The following is a 17,799-nucleotide window of genomic DNA, read 5'->3' on the forward strand; positions in this document are numbered from 1 at the left end:
AAGAAATAATACCATAGTTTCAGGGAAAATCAGGGGATGTCACCTTCAAGGGGAAACAATTACATGCAGGTAACAAAAACATAAAACCTCAATTGTTTATGACCACAAAAAGGCAATGGATAATGTGATTATCCACATGTACCCGCATTTAAAACACACAGGGATACATACACATACAGTGGCATGACAGCACATTCATACTTACAGGTACATGGGCTTTAAGAGGAGGTGAGATGGTTTCTCATTGACATGGTAGAGTGGGAATGGGTCAAATCCACCAATAAAATCAACTGAAAACAAAGGATTAAAACACATGAATTATGGAGTAAATCAAAAGACAGACAACAACAGAATAAGACATGGAAGTAAATAAAAAGACATGCATGATACAAAAAGAAATGAGAAATGAAATGGAAACAAAAGACACAGTGGGGAACATATGCAATGCAGGGCTGTTGAAAGGTAGGCAGCTTGCCAAGAACTGTACACGTCCTAGTTTAGTTTTAACTTAACAAATAAAAGAAATAGTAAAAACATCTCTGCTTTAACTTTTTTTTTCTTCATCTGTGCATCTGCTCCAAGCCGGAGGGAAAGCTCGGGAACAGGTGAAAGCTGGCCAGCTGTCAAAATAGCCTAAGCCTTTTTTATCGCTCAGAAACAGAGGTGACCTTCAGCCACCGACCGGATGCCCGGCGCTTTCTGTTTATTTTCTCACTTTAGAGTTCAGACTAGAGGCGAAGTGCAGATGAGCAAACGAGTGTTATGTCGTTGTGAGAAAGAGAGGGAAGTGCTGGCAACCAAAGTGCTGTGTATTCTTCACAGATGCGGAGTGATATTTTTGAGATGAAGGGAAAGGCTCGAGGCTCATGAGGGGACACAAGGACTGAGGGGGAGGGGGGGGAGGAAGGGGCCGCCTCATGCATGTCGGTCTGACTGACAGAGGGGCCAAAGAGATTACGCTGAAGGAGTGCATGTGAAAGAGGCCAGCATGTCCAGGAGCTGTGAGTAAAGCCTGTAAACACCATGATGGGGAGAAAAAGGAGAAACTGAGATTGAACCTGATTCAGTGGAAAAAGACAGCAAACAAACAGAACAGTTCAAAAGGGTAACAAAAAAAATGGGCAGATCTGTTACTTTTTGAGGACCAACAGCTGTGTGGGGGGGTGAAACAGACACCAGCCAGCTATGGAAACTACTGTAAGGCCAAATCAGTTTCATCCTGATAAGAGGAGGCAGGGGTGGTCTGCTGAATACTGATAGGTAGGCAGGATGAGCGCAGAGAGCCACAGGGTGGTTGTGTGTGGTGGGGGTCTGTCCCTTTCGTCTGACCCTGCCCTGGGATTCTCCATTTCATCTGTTCACCAGATACACACATACACAGCACCCACCTACCCACACACAAAGACCTCTTCCCTGATCTTTTCTGTACCAGTGATTTTCTCATTATAAGCAGGTGGGGATCCATCCCTTGCCATGATAAACTGTGCTGAGGAATACAGTTAGATGATAATGATGGCTGCCATTTTTAGACACACTAGAAAGCTCTAGGGACGGCAGCGTCAGCCGGTCGGTCCATCCATCAGTCAGTCTGTCAATCCAACACTTTGGCTTAGAGTGAAGTATTATGACAAGTAGTGGATGGATTGCTGTGAAATGTGGCACAGACATAAAAAATCCCCAGATGATGAAAATCTCCTGTCTGCGGAACAGGTCAAAATTTCTGTTCATGACAGAATACCTTGAAAAGTAGTAGTCAAATTCCAGTCATGTATCTTGTGCAACATTCACAGGAAAAGCAACTCCATGATTAGCATGAGAGATAACCGCGTATCCACCATCCTAAAGTTCAGAATCTGAGCCTCAACAGGTGTACCGAACTGCTCTTATGAAAATGAGACATCCTATGTGTCAAAACATTAGCTGTTGCACTTTATTAAAAGCGTCATTTATAACCTTGTGCTCCATCCGTCCTACATACTGTAGAGTGTATGTCAGCCTATTAATTGCATCTCCATTGTTGGAATCCTTTTCCCGTTAATTATTACACGCGTTGGTCTGACCCTGACCTTGAAGTGGATCTTCTACGAAGCTCACTGAAACCCAAAGCTTATAAAATCAGAGTATAATGTTGTAAAGAATCTGTTCTTTGCGCTTGCTCTGTAAACAGCAAACAACACTTTGAAAATGAATGTAAAAAGCTGATTAGATGAAATGGTTAAAAGGTATTTTTCATAGTTCAATAGTTAAGGCATCTATGTGGTGCCCCTAAACAAGCAGCGAGTAACGTAAAACAATTATGTTTCAGTTCAAGCTGAAATCAGAGGACGTGTTGTGAACCAGGAGGAAGAGTGAGAGTCAAACTACAGTATACTGCAGCATCTGCCACCGTGTGTGTGTTTGTGTGTGAAGGGGTTGGCGAGCTGACAGTGAAATGAAACACAGGCACAGAGATAAAAGGAAAAAGACCAGGAGGGGAAAACAGGGTTTGTGAGAATAAAAGAACGTGGTGTGAGGAAGATGGAGAAAAACAGGGAGATACGGGGCAGAGACAAAGACAGAGAGAGAGAGATAAAGGGCAGACGGGTAGTTCAAGACTTCAGAGCCTGTCTGTAATGCTGTAAGAGGTAAGTAACAAGACACAGTTGTGGTCTCTCTCACACACTCTGTCTTTGTCTCCCCCCCCACACACACACACACCACACACACCCCCCCCCCCCACACACACACACACACACACACACACACACACACACACACACACACACACACACACACACACACACTTTAAGGGGGGCTCCTCATAGTTGGCTCCATTCTGCAGTACTGCATCTCTGTCCTCACACACCATTACACAGCCATCATTGCTATACAGGCTACTCATTTACTTTAAAGACCAGTTTAGGTATTTTATGCTTAGTTATTTTGCATATGAAAACTTCAGGTATGTTTGATTGAGAGTATATTTAAAGTTAATCATCCATGCAAGAGGAGAAAGGTTCCCGGCAAAGATACACCAGGAGAGTTGGTCTGGAAAGTGTGTCTGGTTGGATTAGGTTTAAATGAAAATGAACAGGTCATAACCTTAATGTGACAAATACAGAAACACTATCAGTGACTTGGTGTCTGTTCAACCCTCATTATTTGTGTCTTGGTCACTGCAACTGCCAATTATCTATTTGTCATACAAACGTTTAACTGAACATAGCTCCAGCATGTACAAATACTGTGATACAGCAATACTAGCTGATTAAGTGATTTGGTGAAAACTGAACACATTGTGTTTAGAATATTTTCTATTCTACCCAAACTTTGCATCAAAATACAGCTTAAGGGCATAGTCACACATGCACAAATGCAGGCAAGTGACAATTGCCTGCTGAGGTTAAAGGTGGGCAATGTAGGATGTGCCACACAGGTAAGGTGTTTGTTGTTCATTTTAAGGGTCAACCACATACAACGAATTTTATATAAACTAGGCTAGGACTTCGCCGGTCAAAGTTTACCGATGTTGAACTCCACACGAAGCAAATGTGAATGTGCTTTGCCACCTGCTTATTTTTTTGCCCCTTCGCTTGCATAAAGTGGAAGTGAACGGGAAGCAGAAAGCAAACATTCGCCAATGTTGATTTCGCTTATGTGTGGCTGTGCCCCAAAGGCTCTGCACACAATTGGCATGTTATTTCACAAAAGAGTAAAACGATTTACAACTGAATTAAGGCTGTAGATAGACTTCACTACACGTTCGCGTCCGCATCAGGGCTGCCTCCTACGTCCGTTGGTTGTACACGTCAACAGGTATGAATGCAAAGCGTGGTTAAACATCAAGTATATCTCTGGCTTGAGGTGGATATTTTTTGCAGCGGTTATTTGAATACATGTCTTTTTCACAGCATACATTTTGACATTTTGTCATAGTTACATTTAAGTGTCCCAGTAGGCCATGACAGTGTGACAGTGAGCCAGCAATGCACAATACCAGGACCCTGAAACTGGAGCAGCTAAATGGAATTCAGCCATCATTCATTCTATTTTTTAAACCCTGTGCTTTTCCTGCTACCATCAAAAAGACCTTTTCAGGCTATTTTTATGTTCCACTTGTTTGACACCAGCTTAAATAAAATTTCGAGGTGATAACAGGTTGAGGCTTCTTTTTTTTTTTTTATGTTTTGACCTTTTCACTCTTTCACAATGCTGCCACCTCGACATCCATCCATCCCCCCGATTTCCCCGTCTGCTGTGGAGGATTTTCTGGGGATGTGACTCAGCACAGAGGGCGGCAGCATAATTAGCAGACATGCTAAAGCAAGCTTATCCCGGCGCTAGGCTTCTAACTCCATGACCTACTTTACAAAGAGGATTTTCCCCACCACTCACTCTGTCGGTGTGTCTGCTCACCACCGATAACTCTGTGTAACAAATTCACATGCACAAATACACACAAACACCCACGCGCAATCATAGTCAGTCAGTCACACACGATCAGCTAAACACACGCGCATGGATACAGGCGGCCTACTGTAGGAGTGTATGTACGCTCACATGCACTAACACAAGTGACAGAGGAAGAGATGAAGTCACATCAAAAGCAAGATCACACACACAGAAAACACACACACACACACACACACACACACACACACACACACACACACACACACACACACACACACACACACACACACACACACACACACACACACACACACACACACACACACACACTATCAGTAATAACGCATGAAAGTCATGTCAAACCCGGAGCTGCTGGTATATGATGCTTTTTATTCTTCCCATTGTGTCTTGTGTGTGTGTGTGTGTGTGTGTGTGCACGTCTCTATGTTTCATTCCGCTCTTCTTTACGCAAGCCTGAGCACTCAAATCTAACTCACTCGTCTCCTTGGAGAGTGAGAGAGTGCTTGGCGTGAGAGGAATTCCTGTCTTATCTCCTTATTCGTGAAAAGCTCATCTTGTCTTGCATTGTTTGTTCCTGCATATTGCCCCGTCTCCTTCTTCACCTCCTCGGCCTGCTCTTGACAAACACCTCCCTCTGCTCGCCTCATGTACTCCTCTCCTCATCCTTCCTCCTCTCCCTGCCTCTCTTCCTGTCTCTCCTGAGGATTCTTCCCACCTTTCTTCTCTTGGTGAGGTGCAATCAGCTGTGGAAGTTATTAACCAGCAAGGCGCTTAATGAGGCTGATACAACGAGTGACCAGAGACCTCTATCTTTTTACAAGCACACCTCATTAAAGCTCCAAAAGCCAGGGATGGGAGAAGAGACAGAGAGAGAACAAAGATTTCTTTAACGCACAAAAATTGGATTTTGATACCTGATCATTCCATCTACCTGTGAAGAAACCGGAAAGAGAAATAAAGCATACGAGGGAGAAGTAAAGAGGCGGAAAAGTTCTGAGTAGGAGGAGAGATGCTGAGGCAGCCAGGGAGCTCAATGCAGAAACCTGCTTTAATCTACACATCAAATGAGAGGGGAAAATGAGAGTGGCAAAGTGCCTTAGCTGGTTTTTGTGTTGCTATGAGCGTGTGTGTCTCTGCACCTGTGTCTGCATGAACAAATACACGTGTGTGTGTGTGTGTGTGTGTGTGTTTGTGTTTGTGTGTGTGCGTGCGTGCAGGCAAAGGGCTCATTACAATAACAAAGAGGGAGAAGTTGGAAGCGATGTTGCAGCATTTTACTCCAGCAGAGCCTGGATCAGAGAAGAACTACCAGATAATTAAAACCAATAAAAATCACAACGTTCTATTTTCACCCCAAACTTTTTTTTTTTTTTTAAACCAACCTCTCTGTACTGCTCTTGTTATTTTTATCTCTGTTTTTTAGCGTTGATGACTGTCCACTGTGAATTTAAACAAACACGATCTGAGGCAGCAGTCCACACGGAGGATGGACAAAGCTCAAATGTCACAAAAACAGAAGGAAAAGGAAATGTCATTGAGGTTGGAAAGTCTTTTTCATTTTTAGTTGACTCAACTCCTGCTGAAATGGTATTGCCCTCCAGGGATTACTTAGGGGTGACTGGTGATTAAGTGGTACTGCCCAGAGCTGGGAGGGGTGGGGTGGTGACGCTAACCACTCACAGCCAGTGAACCTCTGGTATGTGACCACCAAAGAACTGCTTGGACTTCTACATCACTGGTCTACAGGAACACACACGGAAGCCACATCACGCTTCGCCTAAATTACAAGAGTCTGCTGTTTAAGATGCAATTAGTGCGGCGTGTAGTGCTTTGTTCATTACAATGTTTTCAAATCAAATTAGAGTTTGGGTTTCTTACAAAAGGGACTGACATGATTACAGCCAGGCTCCAGATAATTTGCAATTAGTATGAATACCTGAGAATTTAATCTAAGCTAATCCTCACAGGGAGAGCTTTTCCATTCAGCCACTTGGTTTCACAGCGCTGGGTAAAATTTACAAGGCCAAAATGTTTAAAGGTGGATTGTTATGTGGTCACTGCTACGCATCCTGAAGAGTTACTGCAGCACTAATCAGATATTTATGACTCCCACTGACCCTTAGATCAAATGTTCCCTGTCCTCTGATTGGTTAACCTCCAGCAGGACCTCTGACCTGCTGCCTATGAGGTCACAGCAGCTGGGTCATTTATCACAAGTCCGTCTCCTGTTTCTCCTTCTCCCCTCTGACTCATTTCATGATCCCCCGTCGTCTTTTTCCACACCCTTACCTTCATGCATATCATGACAGTCAAGGCTAACTCTTGGCCTCGTCTGACTCCACGTTAAAAGGGTTAACACATACGAACATACGCCGACACAGACAAGATCTAGAGCGCTGAGACTGAACACTGAGGACACTTCAAAGGAAGGATGTACATGTTTGACTAGCTGCAAGAGAGACAGACATGAGGAGGGAAGGTGTGTGTGTGTGTGTGTGTGTGTGTGTGTGTGTGTGTGTGTGTGTGTGTGTTTGCAAAGGAGGGAATGGGGGAGGTTCTATCCTGCTGCATAAAAACACCAGGCAACAGACAGCTGCACCGACAAACAAGCGGAGAGAAGAAAGTGAGAAAAGTGAAAGCCAGAGTACATTAAAGGAGGTTTAAAACAACAGCGAGGACCACACAGACCGACGAGGGGCAGAGATGAGGCGACAAGCGTAACACGTGAAAGAGAAAGGAAAGAATGGGCTGAAGGAGGTGTGGAGAGGGAACACATGGCTCCTTTGGTTCTGAAGGGAGAGAGAGAGGGCCCAGCTGGTGTGGGGGAGGGGGGGCAGAAAGGGGAAAGCTGGAGCGGTGATGTGTGGGGTGGGATAGGAGAAGAGGGAGATGAAGAAAGGTATAGCCTTGTTCTCCTCAACCCTGGTGTCTTCCATCTCATCTGTGTGAGTGGGTCTGTGTGTGTGTGATTCATTAGTTGATACAATGCTCCATCTCAAGAATTTTTGTGTGTGTGTGTGTGTGTGTGTGTGTGTGTGTGTGTGTGTGTGTGTGTGTGTGTGTGTGTGTGTGTGTGTGTGTGTGTAAGGGTAAGGTTAAGCGACTCACAGCTGTCCTCCTCCTCAGTGATGGCGCTGACAACATAACAGGCGTACACGAAGCCCAGGAGCTGTGAACACACAAGCAAACAGGAGAGGTTAGACTCCAAAGAGCTGGCAGTGTGCAGTTGATAAACAGCTGTGTGTTTGCTTTGATGAACAAAAAAAAGATCACACAGAGCATCTGGAAAAAGAGTGAGTTTTTTGGGGGGGATACAGCCTTCATTTGAGAGACGGAGGCTGTGTGCTCTCAGGGATCACCCAGCGGGCGGATGATGAAACACTGTGCAGGACGAGTGGAAATTGATTATTTGATAGAAAATGAGCAGCAAACAGTTTTAATAAACAAGCAATAGTATCAACCATATATAAAGAGTGGTTTTAGAACATTGTACATTTAATATCTTTAGGTTTTGGGCAAAGCAAGCAACACAACATTTTCTGTCTATTTTCTGTTTACACAATTTATCAATCATCAAAAAGGAATCAACAGATGAATTGAAAATAAACAATTCCTAGTTGCAGCTTTAAAGGACCAGTGTGTAGGATTTAGTGGAATCTCAGATTACGCTTTCGCCTCACCCTCCCATTCCAAGCACGTAGGAGAAATCACACACAACTTGCAAAAGGCCCTATCTAGAGCCAGTATCGGGTTTTTCCATTCTGGTCTATGGTAGAAACATTGCGGTTCAACATGGCTGCCTCCGTGGAAAAGGACCTTGCTCATTCTAAAAAGGTAAATAAAACAACAACTCTTATTTTCAGGTGATTACACACAAATGAAAACATACCTATGAATTGTATATTCCATTTCTACCAATAGATCCTCCTAAATGTTACACTATTTTCCTTTAAAGTAGCTATAATCAATATTTTTTAAATAATGGATCAAATAAACATATAACGTATAATGTGAATTCTCAGACACAATTATCACCCGACTCCGCAGGCCTCTTCAACTACACAGAGCTTTATCTCATCTTTCAGCTCACTGTTTTAGTTTTCCTGCCCAAAACTTTGCTGTTTTGATTGAGGCTCACCGCTCTAATCAACAGCAGCACCACACAGCAGCAGACACACAAAGTTAGTGACTAGCTGGTGAAGATAAGGGAGCATGTAGCTGCTGAAGAGCCAGACATTTCCCCTGGTGCAGGCCAAAATTAGAGCAACAACGAGATTGAATATTGGACAATGAATGTGTAACGGTTTGCTAAAAAAATGTGTCACATCAACTTAAAAGGTGATAACCTATTAGCACTACTACACTACTTTACTGTAATATCTGTACTGACAATGCTTTCTGAGTTGACAGGGCTTCTAGAGTGTACACACAGTATTAGCTCATATGTACAAACACACCAGAAAGCAACAGAGCGAGCACACAAGTGACTGTACTCCGACACACAGTGCTGAGAATAGCCTGTGGAACTGGCAGATGGCTGTCATCGACTCAGAAACAGACACCGAGAGACAGTCTCTCTCCACCCAGCTCTCCATCCATCATTTGGCACTCTGCCATGCCAATTAAAACAGCGTCGGGCACGCTGCCCTCCTCGCACACTGGGTACACAAACACAAAACCCAAGGGGGGACTGACTGTGCGTGATGGTGACTATTTATGTAACATTCATTCAACCTATAACTTAACTTGGCCTATGTAATTATAAGAGGAACAAAGATTATGTGCCGTGTGCAGGTCTTTCATTTCTATCATTTGGCTTTTATTATGTTTTTCATATGTACAATACATCTGGCCTTTATTGAAGTTCATCCAGATGTAGATTAAATGTTTTATTTATGAATGAAACTCAGGTGTGGAGTCTAGTAGAAAAGAAAATGGGTCTGTCTCTGTGTGGGCTAGATAAGATACATAACTTCTCTATGCTTCTCTCTCACTCGGTTTTTTCTCTCTAGTATCTAATTGCTGGTCTCACCCCATCCATTACAGTGGCGGTGAAATGGAGGTGAATTAGCATATGTATAAAGCCAGTGTCAAACACAAGATGGTGTTAACAGGAGGGGGCACACCCTGTTTTCAACTGCATTGTGTCTGTGTGTGCCCATGTGTGTTTTTCCTGTGAAAGTGTGCACAGAGTGTGTGATTGTATGACTTAATATCTATGCATGAGTGCACGTCTGTTTAATTTTCATAAAGGGCTGCAAGTGTGGAACTCCACTGGATGGACGACCAGCATTCTTCCAAAATATATTCTCTCAATTGGTGTTTTGATGGTTGTAGTGGAGAATATGGTATCAGGCCATGCTCAGGCCATTAAAAACAATCCTATGTAGAAAATCACAGCCCCTCTCATTCATTTCAATGATACCACTGTGTTGACAAAGCGGGAGTGTAAATTAACCGGAAAAAAACCACAAAGGGTCGACCAAAAAAAATTAACCTAGCTCCACTTTTGCTGCAATGCAATGTGCCTTCGTATGGAAACACACTGTGTTTGCCAATCATGCAAGAGCACATTCCTGGTAGATTACATTGTAACATGAACAGGGTAATTCTACTGTTTACCTGTTGATCTTTGAGACAGAGGACAAAATAATTGCTGCCATGATAACTACTAGAGTAGTAAAATCCTGTCTGTAGTATCATAAAATGCTGCTCAGTGTTTTAGTGTCTGGTAAGTTTTTAAACTTGGGGATGTATTACTCAAACCACCTTAATGGGGCCTGTTTCACAAAGGCAATTTGTGCTGACCCCCAGACGGCAAATGGTGTCAACATCGCCTTTCACAAATGGCGGTCGGTCGCAAATAGGAGAAGAATTCTAGACCTTCACGGCGCTAGAGTGGTGTTTGTTCTGATGAGAGAAACTTGTCACAATTAAAGTGAGAGGAAATTATCTCATGTTGCAAGTCTCAGCTTGCAAGTTGCAAATTTGGTGAAATAGACCCCTGCTTTGTATTTCACCCACTCACAGGTACCTGAAACCTGTTTCTAGTCAACACTCAGTAACACACTGGTCTAAAATCTCCTATACGTGTTCATATGATAGCATAGGATATAATTCACATCACTTTCCTGCTCATCAAACCATTCAGCGACCCTGTGTGTGTACAGGCTTTCCTTATGTTTAATTTACTAAAGGTTTTCCATTAATTTGTCACCTGTCTCTATGGATGCATGTGTGAGAAAGAACAAGAATGGAGGGGAGGAAAGAGTGAAGCTCTCACTTCCTACAGCTGTTTTCTTGACAACCAGGGATATCACAAAGATGGACAGAAACAATATAAAGGCAATTTTAAATCTAAAGACGAGCTATTGGCTCTGAGGATAAAAACCACACAATACGACGTAGATACTGTAGCTACTTTTAGTCTCCCTGCTCATAAATAGCAGTTATGAATAGACAAATCCAACACACCAGAAATTTCATGAAATTTAATACCTTCAATCAGTATATGTCAAACCTTGTGCCTGTCATTGCTCAGTAATGGGAAATCAGTAATTTCTCACTCCTCGGCTTATAACTGCTGACAGCAAGAAAGTCTGGACGCGTGGTCTATAATATACTCACTCGTGTCCACTTTTCCTTTTGAGACAGTCCAACCATGGGCTGATCTTAAACCACTTCGTCTTCTAGTCTTCCTTTCTATGGCTTCGGTACTTTTTAGTTTGATGACCAGTGAGTTAATATGATCAGAGAAGTGAACTCAGTAGCTTTTTGCTGGAGGCATTGCTGCCCTTAGCCAATATAGGTCAGTGTCCTCAATAAAAAGTGACAATTCCACTTATATATCCGTGAATATTAAATGGCCTTAAATAATGCTAATAAATCCTCTCTCCCTCTCTTTCTCTCTCTCTCTCAAACACCCATACACACACAGTCCACAGCTTTTTTTCTGACTTCCCCCTGTCACTTGGAGTTCAGGGATCATTTTAGAGACTAATGTCAAATTAATTAAGCTCATAAAGCCCACGCATGTCCTCTGAGGCTCAATCTTAGTCCGTCTATGAGGACATGCCACACCAAAGCCAAATCATTTAGCTGTCAATCTTTTTTTTTTTCTTTCACTCTGAACTTTTTCTTTGTGTTAGTCACTTTCTATACACAGATCTCCACATCACCGCTCGATCTGCAGATCTCCTCTGTCATCTTATTTCACCACCCATAGATGTGTCCGTCTTTTATTGTTGCTCTAACAGTAAGTGCCATGCTCCTTTCTCCTGTCTCCTCCTCTGCCGGTGGTTGAGCAGTGAACGGTGATCTGGACAAGTGACAGAAGGAAGCAAGTAAACAGAAAACTGGGCACAAAAAGTTCAGCGCTCGATGTGGGAAAACATCAAAAGCAAAGCCGTCTTCCAGTGGGGCTTCATTTACTATTTACAACGTTGTAGAGGAAACTAAAGGAGGTATTTGTGATAGGTCAGCATTATCTGTTTCTTCTCTTAGATAATGAGGGCGAAAAGAAGTTCAAGGCTCAGGCATTCATGTGTGTGTGTGTGGGTGAGAAAAAGGCCAGCTGCTGTACTAGAAAAGAAGGTTACTTGTATTTGCATAGGCTAATGAAGGTCAGGTTTATACTAAATGTGCCAGTCCATAAAGACACATAACCACCTTTGACATTGCAACATCAGTCCACTAGACATGAATCTATTTCATGATTAGAACTGTGTATTCTTTTCAGTTACTATGATAAACTAAATTTATCAAGCAAAAAGCCATGGTCATGTACAGCTGCAGTTAGATGCTAAGGTCTAACAGGCCAGCAATGACAACGCTAACATGCTGATCTAAGCAGGTATATTGTTTACCATATTAGCTTAGCTCGCTGGACAAATTGAAATGTTGACGTGATGATGGCACTAAAGGAAAGGTCAGGGGCTCTAATCAATTATAAAAAAATTAATTAATTAATAGATGAATCAATCATTTCATAATTGTATAGTGTATATATTCTATATCTAGCTGTATTTTTAGAATTATGACTTCATATGAATTTAGACATGCCTCCCTTCCACAGCCCACTGGCCTCTGCACGTGTGTGTGTGTGTGTGTGTGTGTGTGTGTGTGTGTGTGCGCGCGCAGTGATGGATATCTGAGTCGATCTACAAGCTAATTAACACACTATTGATTGTGGCTCAGTGTCAGTTGAAAATTCAGTAAGTGTACTATAATGAAAGGAATTCGTAGGTAAAATATGTCACATAGGAGAGAGGAAGAGCAGAAAGAAAGAGGGAGAGGGGGTGGTGCAATTGTCTTGCAGGTTAATTACACAGGACTTTCTGCCTCACAAAAAGGAGCAGGCGTCTCTGTAGAAAATTAGATGTGTGTGTTCGTTTGTGGGCAGCTGCATGTTTAATGACAAAACATGATGAGATAGGGACTGCAGAGACCACATACACCTGTTCTTTTCTACCAGCCCCCTCCACCACATGTGAGCGCACTATATAGCTTACATAGGACCACATGGGGTTGTTAGGTTTCTATGGTGCTGATTTGCATCTTCCACATCAAAAAAACCATGGCACACTGTTACGAAAGGCTGCCCATGCAGAAATAAAAGCTGCATGGAGAAAGAAAACACTGCTCGTTCCTCGCATGCTGCCCCATACAGAGGATTTTAGATGAGGTCGGACTTAGTGAATGGGAGAAAAATGGGGCTCTCTGGACCAAGAAACGCGCGAAACAGGCTGGTAAATAAAACAACCAGTACTCACTGAACAAGCAAAAAGAAAAACAAGCATGCCGCTAGAGAAGGTTTACTCCTTTAATGTTGCTTGTTTTCCACTTCTTAAGTTCATCTCATTTCCCACTTCTTCTTCTTCTTGCCTACTCTCGTAAGTTTAAAAAGACCAAATATTGGAGCAAAATTAATCTGAGGAAAATCCATTTCCCTGCAAACAGATTAACAATTAAAGCTCTTGGCAGAGACAGCCTTTGAAGTATAATGGCGGACAGTCATGTTTTTATTATGTATCGAGTAGCCTGACACAATATTCAGTGGCCCACTGGAGACTAATTCCCTCTTCTGGTCTTGAGGTCTTTCTCTTCTCCTCCCTGTTTTTGGCAACAGCCAGTAGACCTAATAACTGCTCACTACTGCATCGTAAGTCTTTTAATCCTGGGATCTTTATAATCCTTTGAAGCAGATGCTGTAAAACTTACAGTGCAGTTACAATGCAATGTCAGCGCTGACATATTGGAGAGGTGCTTAATGCTATTATTATACTAGACAATGCATGGCCATTTACTGGATTCTGGACATATTACTGGACTTCAAATACAAGCACATCAAAGATCCCTCCAGTTGGCTCCCCATGCAGCATACATGCAAATTAAAAAAGGACATATCCACCAAAGTGGCGATGGCGGTTCAGCATGAGAGTTTGAAACCACAACATGGACTAATGGACTTATCAAAGAGAGCTCCCTGACCTTTTGGATGAGTGAGGGGGTGGGGGCATGCTGTTTTCATGCAGCTGAACTGAGTGAACCTCAACAACCACAAAACACACACCAGACCATATAGGAAAGCACAGCCTCGGGCAGTAATCATAGGGGTCTGCCCACGCCAGGCCTGCTGAAGAGACCCCTCTAATCAACCAGGGGCCGTTGTTTGTCCCCCACACAACCCTGGTGTTAAACAAGCCGCACTTTAACACGATAGTAGACTGACATGAAAGAACCATGTAAGCTCCAGAGAAAACAAGCGAAGGAGCAAAAGTGACAGTGGGTGAGAAACGCAGGGAAGAGAGAGAAGTGCACTGTCATGTTTGTCATTTAACTTGGTGGAATTTGATCGACATGAAGGTCAAACAGCGTGAGTTCTGGGCAGGAAAAGGAGACAGGAAGACAGACAGAGCAGAGAGATTGTGAATGGTGGGAGGATAGATGAAAAAAGGGGAAATGAGGAATGGAACAAGAGAATGACGCAGACTGTCGTTCCCCACATTATCAACTTCCACACAATCCTCTCAGTGCAGGTTCCCAGGGAATAGAGAGGCAACAGAAGAAAGCATTGCCTGTGGCAGCAATAACCTATGCTAAATGATATCTGAGTGTGTGTGTGTGTGTGTGTGTGTGTGTGTGTGTGTGTGTGTGTGTGTGTGCGCACTCTCTCTGGCTGTTTTATAAGAAGCTTAGCAGCCCTGACAACGTCTTGACACCCCTCACTACTCCCTTTAGTGTGTAAGAGTTATATCTACAGATGTAAACTGAATATCACATCTTGCACAATTTTTCTTCTCCCCACTCATACCTTTCTTCCTAACTACCCTCCATCTCACTGGTGATGTTTTTTCAGACTCGACTGTTTTATTTAACAGTGAAGTCGGTGCACAGGAGCGAAAGAAGACAGGATAATGGGAGGATAGCGAGAGGGGAAAACGTGTGTGTGGATTTTCTGCTGACTACATTTGACAGGGAAATCAGTCATTATTATGACAATAGTAGAAAACCAAAGACATCTAATAGCAATATATTCTGTAGGATGGATGGATGAGCTGGGTTTCAGTGAAGGTAACAAAGAATAAGATAAGGGCAAAGATGGATCAAAATACTCCCCTCAGTGATGAATCAATGAATAATACATTATCCCAGTTAGAAAAGGTTGCCTCCACTTCAAGCTCATCCTTTAAACCTTGAAGTTACTTTTTGGGTGAATGTAGCCTGTAGCGGCAACAACACAGGGCTGACTTTACCAAATCTAAAGCTTCGCTTCTAAATGGCTTATTTCTAGCTCGTGATGAATCTGAGCAGATAGATGACAATGATGCCTCCATTACTGGCCAATGGATCCACATTTTTCATCTTAATGAAACGTGCTCCTTGGAGCCCAAACTAAATATTTAATGGCCTCTCATGGCGACCTTGAAACCCCTTTAACAAAGACAAAGGGACACCCCACTTTCTTTCTATTCTTTTCATTCATGCCTTCAACTCCCTATTTCTGCCTGGGCCTCTCTTCCATCGAAGAGGAAAAAGGACACACCAAAACAAGAGAGGACATCTCAAAGGACTCCATTTTCCTAAGTGGTGCTCTGCTTTTAGCCTGAGAGGAAGCAAGGATACAAGGAAAATGATGCCATTTGTGACGCTGGGATCTCAGTAGCAATTTCCCTGCTCCTCTCGGGAGCTGTTCCACTGAGATGCTGTTGATGCTTGGTTGGACAATACCATGTAAAAATGCTGGCAAGAAAGATTCGCCATCTCTCAAAAAGTCCATGTGAGGCAAGGAATAAACCAATTCACTGCCAAAAGTGCAAGGGCTAATGAGGTTTGGTGAGAGTTGGGGCTATCAACTGAGGTCAGCTATTTTATTACTTTTCTCCATGGGGTGATGGGATGAATATTACAATCCAGTGCTTCTCAACACTGGGTTCTTCTGCTAGTTTTCTAATCCACCATGTAGTTAGCTGCATTCACTGTGCTCTCCAAGGTGTAAATCAGTTCAAGATTAGATGATGAGAATGAAAACCAACAGGACTCTGAAACCTTCTGAAGGCTGATGAAGCTGCTGTGTATTAGCTTTCTCTTTCTCTCGGTCACCAACAGCCTTCATTAAATCACACTCCACATGCATTCATGTGACGAGTGTGAAAAATAGGTTTGAGCGTGTTTATGTACATTGCAATGAAGTCAGAGTTTGTGTAAGTGAATGCTACTGTGAGTAAGTGTGTGTAATGTGCATGTCTGAACCAAAGTACGTGCTGTGCTGGCAACTAAGAGGATCCTGGCCCCCGTCCAATATGAGGTTAGTCAGTTATACATGAGTGTGTGCAAATGCGCATGCTGGCAGGATGTGAGTGTATTCATACAGAGCTGTATAAAGAGGACAATAACAGTCCTTCCAGTGTTTGAGTAACCTGTTAGCAGCTGGCAGGTCTGAGTCTCAGCCAGACAAAACAACAGATCAATTTTTCATTCGGTGACCGGGGCAGAGGAAGGGAGGCTGCGATAGACAAAATAACAGACCACTGTGGAATTATATTGAGAAAAGTGCTTGAAGGCAAACAAAAACATCACCTTCCTTTCTATCATGTTCACCTTTCACGTACATAAAATCCCATAGTGAGGGAGGTTGCTGCCACTGTTAAGTATGTAATATGATGAGTTCCTGTGACATGTTCACACATGTATATGTATGTGAATAGAATCTAGAGTCACATGTACTTACAGCAACAAGAATCTGTGTGCCGCTATGCACAACCTCGATGTACTGGTAGTCCATGAGGCAGCCCATGACAGTGATGTAGGAGTGGCTCTCTGTGGTGCGGACGCCTGGAGCCTGCGGCATCTCTTTTCTCACACAGCCTGGCCCGTGTTCGCTCCACCAAGAGTGATGGGCTGAGATGTTAAAAGTCAGCAGGTCACTGTCCTGGAAGGAGAAGAAAAACACTAACTTCTTAGCTTGGACTCCATTCATTACTTATGATGTACGTTCATGCATTCTTTATGAGCAAACCATGTTGTACAGGAGGCATGGAGCTTATCTCTGGACACCTGTGGTAGATGTTGGATTTTTCTTATGGCTGTTCTCTTTTGCTCAGAGGGTTGGTTTATTCAGTTACAAACCACAGGCAAAAGAAGACTTATAACAATGCTAGCAGCTCTGGAAAGCTGTACTAAGGCACAGTGGTGCTTTTAGTTAAATGCAAGCATTAAAATGACAATGCTAACATGCTGTTCCGAAGCAGGAATAATGTTCACTATCTTACTTAAGCAGATTGGCATACTACCATTATGCTGTGTAGCACTAAACACACTGTGCAGCTGAGGCTGATGGGAATGTCATTACTTTTACAGGTATTTGGTTATAAACCAAGGGTCATACAAATTAAAATTTTGAAGTGATGGTGGTGCTAGAGCACAAGTCATTAGAATGTAATGTCTGTACAATCCATCCAATAGTTGTTGAGATATTTCAGTCTGGATCAAAGCACTGGTTCGACTGATACTGCTATCACCTAAAGCCATGCTGCTAGCGATCACCCCTATACAACCGCGGTGAACAGAATTCTGTTTGTGGTGCTTAAAAGGATGAAAAATTACATACAACAGCAATGGGTATTTGCAGAAACCATGTATGTGTGTGTTTCTCAGGATAATCCACAGACCTCACAGTCAACAGTTTCCTTTGGAACCCCTTTCTGGTGAATAAATAATCCCTATGAAAACAGCTGACTGTGTGTTTTGTGGTTTGTCCAGAGTAACAGGGACGTTGTTTCATGAAATAGATGTTGCTGTTTTTCGTGAGCACTACAAATGAAACTTCATTCACCTCAACTGTATTTAGGTGGGGGAGCAGAACTCTCAGAGATATATCGCAAAACC

The 17,799-nt window shown here is 42.9% G+C and overlaps 1 protein-coding gene across 2 annotated transcripts in view; it reads right to left on the bottom strand.

Moving 5' to 3' along the window:
- nkain4 (sodium/potassium transporting ATPase interacting 4) overlaps nt 1-17,799 on the bottom strand; it is a 43,740-nt gene that overhangs the window by 3,294 nt on the left and 22,647 nt on the right. The window contains exons 4-6 of one of the 2 annotated variants that reach the window (XM_051424754.1): nt 16,643-16,843; nt 7,522-7,582; nt 206-290 (exon numbers count right to left, since the gene is read on the bottom strand). In XM_051424754.1, the coding sequence (XP_051280714.1) occupies nt 206-290; nt 7,522-7,582; nt 16,643-16,843 (347 nt within the window). The remainder of the gene's footprint in view (nt 1-205; nt 291-7,521; nt 7,583-16,642; nt 16,844-17,799) is intronic. The other variant, XM_051424755.1, reaches the window with a different exon arrangement.

Source organism: Dicentrarchus labrax, unplaced genomic scaffold (assembly GCF_905237075.1).
Source record: "Dicentrarchus labrax unplaced genomic scaffold, dlabrax2021, whole genome shotgun sequence".
Classification (NCBI taxonomy): domain Eukaryota; kingdom Metazoa; phylum Chordata; class Actinopteri; family Moronidae; genus Dicentrarchus; species Dicentrarchus labrax.